Genomic DNA, 18673 nt, shown 5'->3' on the forward strand with positions numbered 1-18673 from the left:
GCAGTAGGCCAGCGGTACCCTCCTGCAGGTACAGAGGTTGCCCCCTGCAGTAGGCCGGCGGTACACTCCTGCAGATACAGAGGCTGCCCCCTGCAGTAGGCCGGCGGTACACTCCTGCAGGTACAGGTGTTGCCCCCTGCAGTAGCCGGTGGTGTACCACCACAGTATCCTACTTGTTAGAATAAGGGTACCTGTCACTCTTCTAAAGTATAAAGAGTACAGGGCCAAACTATTTAGTCTTTTTTGGGAGGGCGTAAGAGAAAGCTGGATAAACATGAGCGGAAACAGGTTTTGATAACGAGGTAAGATAAAGAGTGGTGGAAAGAAAAACAGGGAAAAAGAGAAAAATTAGATTGTTGGGTAAGTAGATTTACACAGGTTGACACATCGTACTGTTGTGCTATACTGTGCTGCAAGGTTCCATGATTTGTACAAAGTTTGTAGATTAATTGGGGTATTTGAGCAGCACGGCCTAGTGGGCTGGAAGCGCCAGTTACGTGTTGTAACTCTATAAATGAAAAGTTAAATTGGCCTATTTCCATGCTATAGGTAGTGTGCAATTCTAGAGAAAATGAGGACGCATTAAAAACTATCAACTTCTTGAAAGGAGAGCAGAAGCTTGGTGGCAAAACGGGAGACACATGAGGGACTGCAGATGCTGGAATGTGGAGCAAAGAGGGGAATCTGCTGGAGGAACGCAAGAGGTTGAGCAGCATCGGTGGGAGAGGAAGAATGATGAGCTTTTCCAGTTGGAGCCCTTCCTACCCAAACTGTTGACCATTTATTTTCTCCCACTGATGCCGCTCGATCTGCTGATTTCCTGCAGAGCATTGGTTTTTTTTAGGTGGCAAAGCTGTGGAGAAAATACCCTCTGGGAGAAGATAGCACGTAGCTCCAATTCTAAAGGTATTGACTGTAGGGAGTAGCCATGAAAATAGTTCGGCACAAGTGGGAAGGATCAAAAGGGCTTTTGTCTGTGCTGCAGTGTTCAGTTTTGGGAGGAACGATCATTGCATCACAATGCCCCACAGAGGATCTAGCTGCAACGACAGTGTACTGACAATAACCATACCAGCGGTGTGAGTATAAGACAGCTTTAATAAGAGGTCTTGTCTCTCTGCAAGACGAACCCGGAAGGCTAGACTGTAGCTCTGGACTGTTTTTTAGACAAGGTCACCAGGGTGGTGAAATTACATATCACCACAGACAGAGGTGGGCTGCAATACGTCAACGTGCTGGAGAAACTCAGCCGATCACGCAGATCCATAGGAAGGGAAGGGTACCCAATGTTTTGGGCTTGGGCCCTTCATCAGGCTCCTTTGCAAACCACTTGGAAAGGTGGATAGTGGATATAACAAATGAGCAGCAGTTCACTGAATTTTCCTCACTCCCTCAGAATGTCTCTCCTCTTTCGATTCAAAAGTGAAGTGGCCAACCATCATATGGTTGACTTAGTGGTAACTTAGCAACAGTTCCGGGCAGACTGAAAGACCTTTTGGCTTTGATCCCAAAATTCTCTTGATGCATTTCCAACAACCTTGTACTTTGAATATAGAACCATAGAACATTGCAGCACTGAAACAGACCTCTTTGGGCCTTCTAGTCTGTGCTGAACCATTTTTTTTGTTGCCTAGTCCCACTGACCTGCACCCAGTCTGTAGCCCTCCATACCCCTCCCATCCATGTACCTGACCAAATTCCTCTTAAATGTTAACATTGAGCCTGCATTCACCACTTCAGCTGGCAGCTCGTTCCACACTCCCACCACTCTCTGTGTGAAGAGGTTCTTCCTCATGCATCTCTATTCCCAGATTCCTCTGTTCTACTGTATGTGCTTTTTTGGTTTGTCCTTCCAAAGTGCACTTGTCTGCATTAAATTCCATCTGCCATTTTCTATCCCATTTTTCTAGCTGGTCTAGATCCCTCTGCAAGCTTTGAAATCCTACGTTGTCCACAGCACCTCCGGTCTTAGTCCCATCTGCAAACTTGCTGATCCAATTTACCACATTATCATACAGATCAATGATATAGATGACAAACAACAATGGTCCTAGCACCGATCCCTGAGGCACCACTAGTTACAGGCCTCCAGTCTGAGAAGCAATCATCCACCGCTACTCTCTGGCTTCTGCCATCCAGCCATTGTCGAATACAATTCACTACTTCATCATGAATACTGAACATCTGAACCTTCCTGACTAACCTCCCATGTGGAATCTTGTCAAAGGCCTTACTAAAGTCCATGTAGATAACAGTCACAGCCTTTCTTTCATCAACTTTCCTTGTAACCTCCTCGAAAAACTCTGTAAGATTGGTTAAACATGACCTGCCATACATTGACAAGCTATCTTACTAGTTTATTGAAATCCATTCCTGATATTTTGATCTTGTACCTCTTTCTGTGATATGATCGATGCACTTAATCTACAGGAAATGTTGAATGTTCATTTAACCAACCATAAGATATTGGAGCAGAAGTAGGCCATTCAGCCCATTGAGTCTGCTCCACCTTTCCATCTTGAGCTGATCCATTTTCGAACTCGACAGCATTCCCCTGCCTCCTCCCCATAACTTTTGACACCCTGACTATTCAGAGAGCTATTGATATCTGAATAGTCAGGGTATCAAGATAGCTGTCTTAAATACATCCAATGACCTGGCCTCCACAGCCACCCGTGGTAATAAATTCCAGAGTTCAATGCTCTCTGGCTAAAGAAATTCCTCCACATTTCCCTTTTGAATGAGCACCTTTCAAGACTGATGTTTTGCAGTCTTATCCTTGACTCCCCTACCATGGGAAACAACGTTACCACAACTTTCTCCAGGCCTTTCAACATTCAAAATGCTTCTATGAGGTCTCCCCTCATTTTTCTGAACTCCACAGTCCATGAGCCTTCAGATATTCCTCATATGCTAATCCTTCATCCAGGATTGATTCCCGTAAATAACTGAATCTTCTCCGATCTTTTTTTAAATGAGGATCCCAAAACTGTTCCCTGTACTCCAAGTGAGGTCTCACCAGTACTTGAAAAGCCTCAACATTACATTCCTGCTCTTGTATCCTATTCCTCTAGGTATGACACCAACATTACATTCACTTTCTCCAGCTGGAAATTAACTTTTCCTGCACATGGATTCCCAAATTTCTTTTCACCTCTGAGTTTTGAATTTTCTTCCCATCCAAATAATAATTTGCCATTTCATTCCTTCTACCAAAGTAGAAAGGTCACTCTGGTATTGTGTTCAGTTCTGGTCACCTCATTATTGGAAGGATGTGGAAGCTATGGAGAGAATGTAGAGGAAATTTACCAGGATGTTGCCTGGATTGGAAAATAAGTCATATGAGGCCTGTTAGCAGAGCTGGGACTTTTCACTTTGGAGCATAGAAGGATGAGAGGAGACTTGATAGAGGTCGACAAGATTCTGAGAGGCATAGATAGGGTGAATAGCCAGCATCAATTTCCTCGGGCAGGATCAGCAAAAACCAGAAGTGAAGGGTGGGAAGTTTAGGGGAAACACCAGGAGTATGTTTTTTACACAGAGAGTTGTGGGCACCTGGAATGCCTTGCCAGGGATAGTTTAGACAGACTAGACGCAGGAAGGCTGTTTCCAATGCTGGGAAAAACTAGAACCAGGGGTCACAGTTTAAGGATAAGGGGAAAGTTTGTTAGGACAGATGAGGAAAGATTTCTTCTCAGAGAGGGGTGGATCTGTGGAATTCTTTGCCACAGGAAGTAGTTGAGGCCGGTCTCTTGTCAATATTTAAGAATAGGTTAGATTTGGCCCTTGTGGTTAAGGGGATCAGGGGGTATGGGGAGAAGGCAGGAACTGGGTACTGGTCAGCCGTGATCATATTGAATGGCGGTGTAGGCTTGAAGGGCCAAATGGCCCCCGCCTGCACCTATTTTCTATGTTTCTATGCCAGGGATGGTGGTGGATGTTGAAACATTGGGGGCATTTAAAAGACTCTTAGACACATGAATGAAAGAAAAATAGAGGGTTATGGGGTAGGGAGGTTTTAGTAGTTTTTTGAGGGCCAAAGGGCCTGTATTGTTCTATGCATCACCATGCCCTTACCAACATTTTATTTCATTTGCCACTTCTTTGGCTTCACAGGGAAGTGGACCCATATACTTTGAGCAGATTATTAAGGGGGGGGGGGGGGGCATAGCCAAATTAAAAGATTGAGAATGGCTGCCCTAAACTACACTTGAATCTACTTGACTAGAGATACCCTGACATACTGTATGTTACTGCAACAGTGTGTAAAAAAATATTTTCAGTGAGTAAAAAGCTCCAGAAGTTACTAATTAATTAATTTTGTGACATGTTCATGATATAAACTCTGATTCTGAATCTAGTCTTGTGGAGTTTTGCACTCTCTCTCTCCCATTGAAAATCCCCACTCCTACCAGCCCTCTTCCCCACCCCTACATGTCTTTTATCACACAATATATTGAGGCATATGCTGTGAGGGAGACTTGTCAGACTAGCCTGGCACGTTTAATTATGCATGCAATATTGACCTCATTACCTAGTTGTGAACATTCTATCTTCCACACAGTTACTTAAACATTCTCACTTGCATGTTCATCTTGATATAATCTCCTCCTGCTGTACAACTGCCTGAGATCTCCCAATTCCGGCCTCACCAACAATGGCCACTCTTCTCTTTTTCTCTCTCTCTCTCTCTCTGTCTCTCTCTCCTCTCTCCCTCTTTCTTTTACTTTCCCTCTCCCTTTTCTCCTCTTCCTCTCTATCTCTCTCTCTCTCTCTCTCTACCTATCTATCTCTTACCACCCCTTTCTCCCTCTCACTTATTCTAAACTTGCTTAAAATGTTAATCTTTCTTTTGACCAAGCTCTTTCTTGACCACTAACCCTTTTACAGGTCAGTGTAAAGCTCAGAGATTCTTTAAGAGGCTCTGTTTAAATACATGGATAAAGTCAGAACACTCACCATGGTTATGGATCGCCGAAAGTACAACCTTCAGGAATCGACCAAGAAGATCTTCAGCAGACTGACTGCAATCTCGTTCCCTGGAGAAATGTTGAGACAAAGAGTTGCGAGGGGAAGCTCAGAGGTTTGTTGGTAGCAACCAGCAGAGAGATGCGATTGCTTTTCACAATTCGTTCTCTCCAGGAGACCAGTGTTCAAGTTACCAACTCGGTCACCAACACAACACACTTTACACTGAGTTCCAGGCTGCCAAGGGCCAACAAATTAGTTACGAGAAATTAATTAAACACAGCAAACTCAATGAAGCTGGTCTAACAGGGTTAGTCCATTGTGTTATTGCCCCACCTACCCTCCAAGTAGTCCGTTTAGTTACAGCTTGAATTTCATGCCCTAAACACACCATCATTCCTTGCTTTCTTAACCCTTTGTGTGAAGCGACGTTGTAGGATTAAACTGTTGCAAAAGGGAAGACAAGATGGGCAAAAAAGGGTGACACCAATAAGGAAATGCTGCCAATTGGCATATTTCAGGCTGCAGGAGTACTTACTGGGGGGCATATTGAAGCTTGATGCAGCCAATGCAAAGGCTTTGTAAGAAAGGACCAGAGTTTAGGGTCCTTCCACTCCTGGGAATTGAAGGGTTTGCACTGGTGGAGTAGCCATTCAAATAACTGAAAGTTACCAAATTTGGAGGAGCAAAGGGACTTGGGAGACCTTGTGTTTGGATACCCTAAAGGTTAACCTCCAGAAGGCGAATGCAATGTTGGCATTCATTTCAAGCTGGGGAATGAGGCTGAGTGGGAGGATGGATCAGCTCATGATAGAATGGTAGAGCAAACCCGATGGGTAGATAGGCCTACTTCTGCTCCTATCTCTTGTGATCCTGTGTGATCTTGTGATACGAGCGGTAATGCTGAAGTGACTGCCCAACAGTACAATGTAAAGAAATAAAATGATGTGCTGGCACTGGAGAGGGTTCAGAGATATACGAGCATTTTATAGGGTTCACAAGAATATTCCTGGACTGAAGGGATATGAGGAACGTTTGACAGCACAAGGTCTGGACTCCTTGGAGTTCAGAAAAAATGAGAGGGGACCTCATAGAAGCATTTCGAATGTTGAAAGCCTGGACAGAGTAGATGTGGCAAAGTTATTTCCCACAGTAGCGGAATGAAGGACAAGAGGGCACAACTTCAGGATTGAAGGGCACCATTTAAAACAAAGATGTGGAGGTATTTCTTTAGCCAGAGAGCGGTGAACCTTGGAATTTGCTACCAATGGCAGCTGTGGAGGCCAAGTCGTTAGGTGTATTTAAGGCAGAGGTTGATAGGTATCTGAATAATCAGGGTCTCAAAGATTAGAGGAGAAGGCAGGGAATGGGACTGAGTGGGAGAACAGCGGAGCAGATTCAACGAGCTGAATGGCCTACTTCTACTTGTATATCCTATGGACTAATTGGCAATATGATATTAAGAAGGTTAAAATAATTTGCACTGTTTTCCTTGATATATATTTTGTTTATTATGAATAAAATTTAGTTTTGGAAATATAAGGAGAGGAATCTTTATATTAGGGCTGAGAGCGTGGAAGGGAGATTTATTTATTTTAAATTTTTATTTAGAAGTACAACATGATCACAGGCCCTTCTGGACTAGAGATTATCCCGCCCAAATACACTAATTGACTTACAAACCGCATATGTTTTGGAGGGTGGGAAGAAACCCATGTAGGTCATGGAGAACATATACAGACAGCGCTGGATACAAAAGAGAGAAATGTAACCAAAGAAAGAAACGTAAACAAACTATGCAATACAGAAAATAAATATTCAGTATTAAATAAGTACAAAGTAAGAGTCCTTAAATGAGTTTCTGATTGAGTTGTTTGAGTTTGAGTCTGAAGGTGGAGGGGTAGCAACTGTTCCTGAACCTGGTGGTAAGAGCCTCGTGGCATCTATACCTTTTTCCTGATGGCAGCATTGAGGATAGAACATGTCCTGGGTGGAGTGGATCCTTGATGATTGTGGCTGCTCTCCAGTGGCAGTGTTCCATGTAGATGTCCTCGATGGTGGGGAGAATTGTACCAGTGATGTACTGAGCTGTGTCCACTACCTTTTGCAGGGCTTTCCAGTCAGAGATACTGGTGACCCCATACTAGGCCGTGATGCAGCTGCCAGACCTAAAGGTAATTTCAGTCCCATTTTAATAGTTGACTCTTCACTGCTCTCTTCTAACTTGGGGATAGGAGTAAGTGCCAAGATCCATATACTGAAGAAATTATCTCGATGAGGCTTCTAGTTGTGTGAACAGCATGGACAAAACAAAGGAGATGATTGTAGACTTGGAGGACAAATGGTTCCGTCGGGGAGAGAATGAAGAGCACAAAGTTCCTTGGTGTGCACATAAAGGCTGTCAAAGAAGCTGAACATACCCTTTGTTCAAGCTTATATCAACAACCAGACGAAACAGCATTTCTCTGGACATGGTGCGCACCCATACACACACGATACACAGGACATAACAATCACATTGCAGTGAACTGGCATTCATTGGTAGTGTGTTGGGCTGATGTCTGGCCCCGCTCACGGTTCCGCCACCATCTGCTCACATATAACCCTGGTTTCCCGCCTAAACCCAGACCCCTCTGGAGACCACTGTGAAACCTTACCCTTAGTTATAAGCTAATAAAAGCATTTGTTCTCCCTCCAGTCATGAGAGGTTTTATTCACACTACAATTTTATTAGCTTACTCCCTAAACAATGGAAGCGCTTCTCAAGTCAGCTGATAGACCTTCTGTAAATTTCACTTGTTTGTACTTGATGAATTGTTGTTGGATCTGGACTTCCTGCGTCACCTTAAAAGCGTGACCTTGGAGTATTCTGGTCCCCTCTCCCTTGTAACGATTCGGAAAGGAGGGCCCCTAAAATTAGAACCCACATGCAGCCTCTTCACACTGAATATCGACCCCCGCTTCTCTCTTCCTGAATCTTTTCTCAGATTGCTCCCAAGAGCAGGAGGTACAGCACAGCAGACTGAGATTTTATAAAGTCTGAGACACCACGTCTGCTCTCAAAGGTCTCATTCAACCTAGCACCAACCCATGGAGAGCGCAAGTGGTAGTGGAAAAGGGGAAAACAAGTTCAGGCTAGTAATTGACTATAGCCAAATTATTAATCGATACACACTCCTGGATACATACCCCCTCCCTCGAATTTCAGATATGGTGAATGATATTATGCAGTTTTGGGTCCATTCGACCAGCGACCTGAAAGCTGCTTATCACCAGCTACCAATCTGCTCTGACGACCAACCATATATGGCATTTGAGGCTAAAGGTCATCTCTATCAATTCCAGAAGGTCCTTTTCAGTATTACTATCTTCTAGAGGCAGATGGACAGAATGGTGGACGAGTATGGGTTGAAGGCTACTTTCCCCTACCTTAATAATGTCACCATCTGTGGCCACACCTTGGAAGACCATGACGCCAACCTCCAGAGTTTTCTCCATGCGGTGAAAGCCCTGAACCTCACGTATAACTCTGACAAGTGCGTGGCCACCCTTGGCTACATGGTGGAGAATGGTATCATTAGCCCCGATCCTGATAGGATGCACCTACTGTTGGTGCTCCTCATGCCCAGGACCACAAAGGCTTTAAGGAGATGCCTGGGGTTTTCCTCGTATTACGCCCAGTGGATCCCTCAATAAGCTGATAAGGTTCGCCCTCTTTTAAAAGCCACTAATTTTCCCCTTTTGGCTGAACCCTAAATGGCTTTTAACTACCTCCTGAACCACATTCTGAAAGCCACCGTGCACATGGTGGATGAGAAGGTACCTTTCCAAGTGGAAAGCAATGCTTCGGACGTAGCCCTGGCTGCTACCCTCAACCATGACAAATCCACAAGCTCCGGAACCCATCTATGGAAAACCTAACATCACATCTCTGGTCTTATATTCTGTTCCTCTTGAAATGAACACCAGTGTTGCATCTGTCTTCTTTACCAATGTCTCAACCTATAAGTTTACCTTCAGGCGCTCCTGCATGAGGACGCTCAGGTCACTTTGCATATGGGTATTTTCAATTTTCTGCTCATTTAGAAAATAGTCTGCTCATTTATTGTAACTGATGTTTTGGCCTGAGCCCTTCTCTAAGATATCTGTTCGAACGTCAGTGCAGACATCTTCTGAGAACAATCTAGACACTCCCAGTACAGTATTGAGAGAGTGCTATGCTGTTAAATCTGTCACTTTAGAACTAAGTTATGGAATCAAATGGTTACCTCTTGTTCAAATTTAATATCATCTGACTGTACATATACATATGTGTTTCTCCAGACGACAGAGCACACACATAATAATCACATAGGTACATAAAGTTATAATTCAAAATACTATATATAAATATTTTGGGATGATTTACTCGGTTTTAGTCCTAATAGATGGTGGGAAGAAGCTATTTCCCACCCTGGCAGTCCTGATTTTGATGTACCTCCTTCCTGATGGTAGTGGGTCATAGATCCTGTGTGCTAGAGGGAACTGGTTCTCAACAATGTTTATTATGTTCTCTCTGAAAGACACAATAGACCTGAGAGCAATATCTTTGAAGAACCAGAATCACCATCACCGTGGAAATGGATCATCTGATATGTGTCACCTTCTTAAGTTAGAACTCTCTGAGCACAAATTGTTTCTCTTTCTTCTTGCTCACAGCAGTAACGAGACTAAAACTAGCCCATAGAATATGTGAAGGGTGTTATGCTATAAGCAATGAAAATACACAGAATTGCTGGACAAACTCAGCTGGTCTCGCAGCATCCATAGAAAGTAAAGATATACTACCGACATTTCAAGCCTCAGCCCTTCTTCAAGGTATAGGCAAAAAACAAGAGGGCATCTAAATAAAGACTGAAGAATGGTGGGGGGGTAGGCAGGGTTTTTTTGTGTTTATATCTTGAGAATAAGGGCTCAGACCCGAAACATTGGAAATATGCCTTTACCTCCTGTGGACGCTGCAAGACCGGCTGAGTTCCTTCAGCATTTCTGCATGTTTTTACTACATTCACTGCGTCTGCAGACTTTTGTGTTTCACTATGTTTTAGGCATGTCCAGTGTAGAGGTGGTGATCATGGGTGTGTGTTTCTCCCTGCTCAGTTGTTGCCAGGGAAGTTTGGATTTGTTTACAGTAGGTTATAGAAACTGTGGAAACTGCGTACCAACACAGGTCTAAGTGAGCAGAAGGAATGCAGTATTGATACAAGATATTATGTGAAAAACACATTTCGTCCCATCCCCAGCCCTCCTCCATCCACCTCCCCACCCTCCCTGTTGCTTCCCTCTGCTTTCCAATACCTTGGATTAGTCTTGTACTTCTTTGGCTTGGCTTCGCGGATGAAGATTTATAGTAGGGGTAAATGTCCACGTCAGCTGCAGGCTCGTTTGTGGCTGACAAGTCCGATGCGGGACAGGCAGACACGGTTGCAGCGGTTGCAGGGGAAAATTGGTTGGTTGGGGTTGGGTGTTGGGTTTTTCCTCCTTTGCCTTTTGTCAGTGAGGTAGGCTCTGCGGTCTTCTTCAAAGGAGCTTGCTGCCCGCCAAACTGTGAGGCGCCAAGATGCACGGTTTGAGGCAATATCAGCCCACTGGCGGTGGTCAATGTGGCAGGCACCAAGAGCTTTCTTTAGGCAGTCCTTGTACCTCTTCTTTGGTGCACCTCTGTCTCGGTGGCCAGTGGAGAGCTCGCCATAGAACACGATCTTGGGAAGTGTTAGGTCTGCTTTGTTCATGAATGAGTGAGACAAACACCAGGCTGAGTCGAAATCAGGGTTCTTTGTTCTTTATTACCGGATTGTAACACTTGCGACTAACCATGTTAGTCGGAGAATGCATTCTGCCGTTATCAGCAAAATGGTGATTTTTTATACCCTTGGATACGTGCTTAGAACATCATCATATCATTACTTGTCCAATGACTAAAACTGTTGCTATCCTTTCCCTGCTAGCTTCCTGCCTCTCAATCCATCAATGTCTCTCTTATCTTGTAAGTACAAGGATGCATTCACATCTTGTTACAGCCCTGTACAGGGTAACTCCTTACACATTCCCATCTCATGATGTTTTACCTTACAGAAGGCGATGGTCCTCCATTCTGGAGACGTGACCCACCCAACGCAGTTGGATCTTCAGCAGTGTGGACTCGAAGCTGTCGGCCTCTGCCATCTCGAGTACTTCGATGTTAGGGATGAAGGCGCTTCAATGAATGTTGAGAATGGAGCGGAGACAACCAGTCTTGTACTTACCCTAGTGTGTAATGCTATCCTTTTGTTGGTTGAAGAGAACAGAAATTTCAAACTGGCTATTACTTGAATTACAATGTCCGACCATAAGTTTGTTGTTTGGCTTCCACGGTAGCAGGTTTCACAATTGCGACGAGAGGATTTTGTTACTGGGTGGCAGGAACTAAGGTGCTGAGAAAGGGAGGAAGAAGAGGTGGGAGCTTGTGGCTGGACTTCAGTTCACATATCTGGCCTCCACCACACTACACATTACTAGCTCGATAGTGGAGAGCACCAAGTTCTTTGTATTCACTTAAGAAGTGGACACATAACATCTCTTCACTTGTCATGAAGGTGCAACAGCGACTGCACTTCCTGAGAAGGCTGAGGCAGGCATGGCTACCAGTCACCATTCTATCAATTTTCTACAGGAGCTCTATCAAGAGCATCCTTGCTGGCTGAATCTCAGTGTGGTACGGTTGCTGCAAAGAAATGGATCAGAGGTCAATCCACAGGACCATAGAGCAGCAAGGAGGATAACTGAGGTCTTCCTCCACCCATCGATGTGATTTACCCAGATCATTGTTTAAAGAGCTTGTAAAATCAGCGAGGACCCCTACCACCCCTCACACAGCATCTTCTGGCTACTCCCATAGGGAAGAGATACAGAAGTATTAGAGCCAGATCAACCAGCTTGAGGAACAGTTTCTACCCATGGGCAGTGAGACTACTGAACTCTACTATTTATTATGTATATGACTGTAAGTTCTGTTTATCTGGGGATATGTATTGTTTGTCTGAGTGTATGTTATGTCTGTAATCTTTTACACTGTTTTTGCACCGTGTTTGAGTGTATGTTATGTCTGTAATGTTTTACACTGTTTTTGCATCGTGTTTGAGTGTATGTTATGTCTGTAATGTTTTACACTGTTTTTGCACCGTGTTTGAGTGTATGTTATGTCTGTAATGTTTTACACTGTTTTTGCACCGTGTTTGAGTGTATCTTATGTCTGTAATGTTTTACACTGTTTTTGCACCGTTTGTCTGAGTGTGTTATGTCTGTAATGTTTTACACTGTTTTTGCACCATGTTTGAGTGTATGTTGTCTGTAATCTTTTACACTGTTTTTGCACCGTGTTTGAGTGTATGTTATGTCTGTAATGTTTTACACTGTTTTTGCACCATTTGTCTGAGTGTATGTTATGTCTGTAATGTTTTACACTGTCTTTGCACCGTTTGTCTGAGTGTGTTATGTCTGTAATGTTTTACACTGTTTTTGCACCGTTTGTCTGAGTGTGTTATGTCTGTAATGTTTTACACTGTTTTGAACCATTTGTCTGAGTGTATGTTATGTCTGTAATGTTTTACACTGTTTTTGCACCGTGGACTGGAGACGCTGTTTCATCAGGCTGTTCTTATACAAATGGATGATAATAAACTTGGACTTGGACTTGAATTTAATCTGCTTATGGCAGGTGCAGTCCTTGGTGCACACCAAGACCAAATAGGAGTCTGGATCACAGAATGATAGAAGATAGGTGTATACATCAAAAATATTCCAAAAAAAGGTGTAGGCCATTCAGCCCTTGGAGTCCGTACCACCATTCAAAATGATCATACAACATCATTCCAAGCCCCTTGATCCATTTTGCTAGACAGATGTAGTCAGTCAAAACATAGGAAGGATATTCTAATTTTCAAAATGTAAGGGGGAACTAAGTTGAAATTCGACTCAATTACTGAAGCATACAACCGGATAGTTCTTACATTCAACTTTGACAACTTGCTCTCTCTACACCATATCTGACAATGAAGAGAAGCCCCAGAAAATGTGAACAATTTTTCACATCTCAGGAGCCGCATGTTGATGGTTCAAGTTCAAGTTAATGGTCATCCGATGAGTACAACCCGATAAAATAGCGTGGGTGCAAAAAAACCATGCAAGCACACATGTCACACATACAAACAAATGATACATATGCAGTACATATATACAGATATAAAAATAAATATATGTTGTTTAATAAATAGTTGAGTCTCAGAGGTTTGTACAAGCATTTCATCAGTTGTTCTGCAGTCGCACTGCCCGTGGGAAGAAGCTGTTCCGCAGCTGGTGGTTCTGGGTCTGATACTCCTCAACACAAATAGTTGAAAATGCTGTGTGTGGATGGAAGGTTCCCCAACGATTTTCATACCCATCTTCAAACAACAATCACCATGGGTGCACCCGCACAGGCTTTGATCGACTGAGAAGGAGGATGCTTGAAGATCAAAACTCATTGTCTACTGGGCAGTAGTGGATGTCTGCCATCGAACCATTGCAGCACAGAAACGGGCTCTTCCACTCTGGAGTAGGCTTTTCTCACTACCTTCAGAAAGCAATAATACCAGAAGCTCCCTGGGTGGGGACATTGAGAACATGGGCCTTCAGGAAAGGAGTTGTGGTCTGTGGTGACATAGAAAAGACAATTATGACTGATATAATGAACAAGCAATATGTATGATATGAGAATTAATTGTCATATACATGAGTACAATGCAGACACACCAAAATTCAGACGCTGCATCCACACAGAACACCAACAACACAGTATACATTAAATTACCATCATGCACCATGAGGCAGAAAAAGAGAAAATAAATATAAAAGGATAGACAAATAAACATTCACAGTTGAAATCAGTAAAAAAAATTGAGGTTTCAATAGTGTAGACTAGGGCTCATCAAGACAGTGCCCGTGAGCATCAGGTCACCTGCAGGGACCACATGAGTCACCCGCGGGCCTGTTCTAAAAATACCACTAGTCACCAATGAGCTCTGTCTAAAATTTTATTTAATTGAGCAGCGCGACTCAGGCGGGCGGGAGTCTGGCAGCATGTCGGGTTGACGAGGGGGGGAGACGGGCAACGCGAATCGGGCGGGGTGGGGAGACCAGCAGTGTGACTGGAAGTGGGTGGGGGTGAATACAGCAGCACAATTCGGGTGGGTTTAAATCTGGCTTTCCGAAATCCGGAATAATCTGAAATTTGGAACACACTGTCCCTCAAGGGTTCCGGATAAAGGATTGTGTACATGTATATAAAAAAAAATTAAATATAAAAATATTTAATATGCATAAACTCTGATCTAGTCTGATTCAATGGTCAGTATTGTGCGCATGACATCCCTCAGCGTTTGCTGAATAAGATAACGGATCAACGCAAATAAAAGTGAAGCAATACTAATGAATAATGCAGATCTCACAAAGTTTAAGAAAGAATCTCTATTTAAATGGCAAACACAAGCAATCTGATACCTGAGTATTCGACTAGATAATAATCTAGGCCATCTATACAAATTAAATTATCAGCCATTAATGAAGAAATTACAAGATGACTTAGAACATTGGAAAGAATTACCACTAACACTGATAGGAAGGGTAAATTGCATTAAAATGAATATCTTCCCAAGGATACAATCGTTACCAATTCCCTTAACAGAGAAATTCTTAAGGAGCTAAAGAAAATAATAAGGAAATTCTTATGGAAAGGGAGGAAACTGAGGATAGCGCTAGATAAATTAACAGAATGGTACAAACAAGGGGGCTTACAGCTACCAAACTTTAAGAATTATTATAGAGCAGCACAATTAAGATATCTATTTTATCAAACAAGGGAAAAACCAGATTAGAGCTAGATAAAATAGGGGAGAAGGTACCAGAACATAACATAGAAACATAGAAAATAGGTGTAGAAGTAGGCCATTTGGCCCTTCAAGCCTACACCACCATTCATTTTGATCATGGCTGATCATCCACTCAGTACCCTGTTCCAACTCTCTCTCCATACCCCCTGATCCCCCTAGTCACAAGTACTAAATCTAACTCTCTCTTAAATATAGCGATGGAACCGGCCTCACTCACATTCTGTGGCAGAGAATTCCATAAATTCACCACCCTCTGAGTGAAAAAATTCTTCCTCATCTCAGTCCTAAAGGACTTACCCTTTATCCTTAAACTGTGACCCCTGGTCCTAGACTTGCTCAACATTGGGAACAATCTTCCTGCATCTAGCTTGTCAAATCCCTTAAGAATTTTGAATGTTTCTATTAAATCTCCTCTTAATCGTCTAAACTCCAGCGAGTACAAGCCCAGTCATTTTAGCTTTTCTTCATATGCAAGTCCCGCTATCCCTGGTATCAATCTGGTCCACCTTTTCTGCACTCTCTCCATGGCAATGATGTCCTTCCTCAGATAAGGAGACCAAAACTGAACACAATACTCCAGGTGAGGTCTCACCAAGGCCCTATACAACTGCATCAATACCTCTCTGCTCCTGTACTCAAATCCTCCTGATATGAACGCCAACATACCATTCGCCTTTTTTACTGCTTGCTGCACCTGCCTGCCCACTTTTAATGACTGATGCACAGCGACACCCAGGTCTCTTTGCATCTTCCCTTTTCCTAATTGGATATCATTAAGATAGTACTCAGCCCTTCCATTCTTTCCTCCAAAGTGGATAACCACACACTTATCCACATTATATTGCATCTGCCATGCATTTGCCCACTCACCCAACCTGTCCAAGTCACCCTGCCTCTACACAGCTTACAATGCCACCCAGCTTCGTGTCGTCTGCAAACTTGGAAATCCTGTTTTCTATTTCCTCATCTAAATCATTAATATATATCGTAAATAACTGGGGTCCTAGCACTGAGCCTTGTGGTACCCCACTAGTAACTGACTGCCATTCTGAAAAGTACCCGTTTATTCCCACTCTTTGCTTCCTATCTATCAACCAATTCTCTATCCATCTCAATATCCCCTATACCGTGTGCCTTAAGTTTGTATGGTTGTTCTCCTGTGTGGGACCTTATCAAAAGCCTTCTGAAAATCCAGGTAAACCACATCTACTGGTTCTCCCCTATCCACATCCTCAAAAAATTCAATAAGATTAGTCAGACACGATTTTCCCTTCATAAGACCATGCTGCCCTGACCAATGAATTCATCACTTTCCAAATGTGCTGCAATCACATCTTTAATAACTGACTCCAACATTTTCCCCACTACCGATGTCAAGCTAACCGGTCTATAATTCCCTGATTTCTCTTTCCCTCCCTTTTTAAAAAGTGGAGTTACATTAGCCACCCTCCAGTCCTCAGGAACTACTCCAGAATCTAAAGAGATTTGAAAAATTATCAATAATGCATCCACTATTTCATGGGCTACTTCCTTTAGCACTCTGGGATGCAGACCATCTGGCTCTGGGGACTTGTCTGCCTGTAATCCCTTCAGTTTATCCAACACAACCTCATAACTTGCACTTATTTTCCCCAGTCCTTCCATCACATTAGCCCCATGGTCCCCTATTATTTCCTGAAGATTATTCATATTTTCCCTAGTGAAGACCGAAATAAAGTAGTTATTTAATTGGTCTGCCATGTCCTTGTTCCCCATGACCAATTCACCTGTTTCTGACTGCAAGGGACCCACATTTGTCTTTACTAGTCTCTTTCTCTTTACATATCTATAAAAACTTTTGCAGTCATTTTTTATGTTCCCTGCCAACTTTCTCTCATAATCTCTTTTGCCTTTTCTGATTAATCCTTTTGTCTTCCTCTGTAGAACTCTGAATTTCTCCCAATCCTCTGATATTCTGTCTTTCCTGGCGAGTCTATACGCTTCCTCTTTACACGATACTCTCCCTGATTTCCCTTGTTATCCAAGGATATACTACCCTCCTTGAGTTGTTCTTTTTCCAAACCGGGATGAACAAACGCTGTATTTCTTCCAGGTGATCCTTAAATACTTGCCATTGCCTTTCTACAGTTAATCCTTTAAGTAACATTTGCCAATCTAACTTAATCATTTCGCGTCTCATACCCTCAAAGTCACCCTTGTTTAAGTTCAGAACCTGAGTTACAGAATTAACCCTGTCACTTTCCATCCTAATGTAAAATTCCACCATATTGTGATCACTCTTGCCCAAAGTGCTTCGCACAACAAGATTGCTAACTAACCCTTGGTCATTACTCAGAACCCAATCTAGAATGGCCTGTTCCCTCGTTGGTTCTTCAACATACTGGGTTAGAAAATTATCCCGTATACCTTCTAAGAAATCGTCCTCATCAGTACCCTTACCAATTTGATTCATCCAGTCTATATGGAGATTAAAGTCACCCATTATAACTGCCTTGCCTTTGTTGCACGCATTTCCAATTTCCTGTTTAATGCCATCCCCAACTTCTCTACTACTGTTAGGTGGTCTATATACAACTCCCACTAACGTCTTCTGCCCCCTTGCATTTTTCAGCTCTACCCATATTGATTCCACATCATTCAAGCTAACATCCTTCCCTTCTATTGCTTTTAACTCCTCTCTAACCAACAATGCTACCCCACCTCCTTTTCCTTTCTGTCTGTCCCTCCTGAATATTGAAAATCCATGAATGTTAAGCTCCCAGCCTTGGTCCCCTTGAAGCCACGTCTCTGTGATCCCAACTATATCATAGTCATTTACAGTTATCTGCACATTCAAATCATCCAGCTTATTATGAATTCTCCTTGCATTAAGACACAAGGCCTTCAAGCTTGATTTTACCAGAGCCTTAACCCTATCACCATTATGCTGTAAAGTGGCCCTTTTACATTTTTGCCCTGAGGTTACCTGCCTGCCTCTTTTGCTTTTCACCCTCCTATCTCCGACTTCTTCCCACATGCTAAACCCCTCCATCTCTCTACTCCTGATCTCATCCCCCGCCACATTAGTTTAAACCTTCCCCAACAGCACTACCAAACACTCTCCCGAGGGCATTGATGGAGACCATCCTGTTTGAACTGATCCCATCTGCCCCAGAACCAATTCCAGTGCCCCAAGAATCTGAACCCTTCCCTCCTACACCACTGTTCAAGCCACATATTCATTCTATCTATCCTGCAATTCCTACTCTGACTAGCTCGTGATTATTGTCCTAGAGGTCCCACTCCTTAACTTCCTTCCAAGCTCCCTGAATTCTGCTTGTAGGACCTCATCCCGCTTTTTTCCTATGTCATTGGTACCAACATGGACTACGACAGTTGGCTGTTCATCCTCCCCATCCAGAATGCCCTGCAGCCTCTCCATGATATCCCTGACCCTTGCACCCGGGAGGCAACACACCAACCAGGTGTCCCGTTTACGACCACAGAAGCTCCTGTCTATTCCCCTTACAATTGAATCCCCTATGACTATTGTCCTAACACTCTTTTTCCGGCCCTCTTGCACAGCAGAGCCACTCACAGTGTTCTGACCCTGGCTACTGCTGCCTTCTCCTGATGGGCCATCTCCCCCAACAACATCCAAAGCAGAATATCTGTTTTTTAGGGAGATGACCACAGGAGACTCCTGCACTACCTTCCTGTTCTTACTCTTACCTTTGGTCACCCAGTCCCTATCTCCCTCAACTCTATGAAGCTGTGGTGTG

General features: G+C 43.3%; 1 protein-coding gene across 2 annotated transcripts in view; it reads right to left on the minus strand.

Annotated features, from left to right (window-relative positions):
* Positions 1-18673, minus strand: part of LOC138762268 (tubulin alpha-1D chain-like) — a 67020-nt gene that overhangs the window by 15424 nt on the left and 32923 nt on the right. For both annotated transcript variants that reach the window (XM_069935958.1, XM_069935959.1), the window contains exon 2: positions 4960-5039. In XM_069935958.1, the coding sequence (XP_069792059.1) occupies positions 4960-4962 (3 nt within the window). In that variant the 5' untranslated portion in view covers positions 4963-5039. The remainder of the gene's footprint in view (positions 1-4959; positions 5040-18673) is intronic.

Source organism: Narcine bancroftii, chromosome 4 (genome assembly GCF_036971445.1).
Source record: "Narcine bancroftii isolate sNarBan1 chromosome 4, sNarBan1.hap1, whole genome shotgun sequence".
NCBI lineage: Eukaryota > Metazoa > Chordata > Chondrichthyes > Torpediniformes > Narcinidae > Narcine > Narcine bancroftii.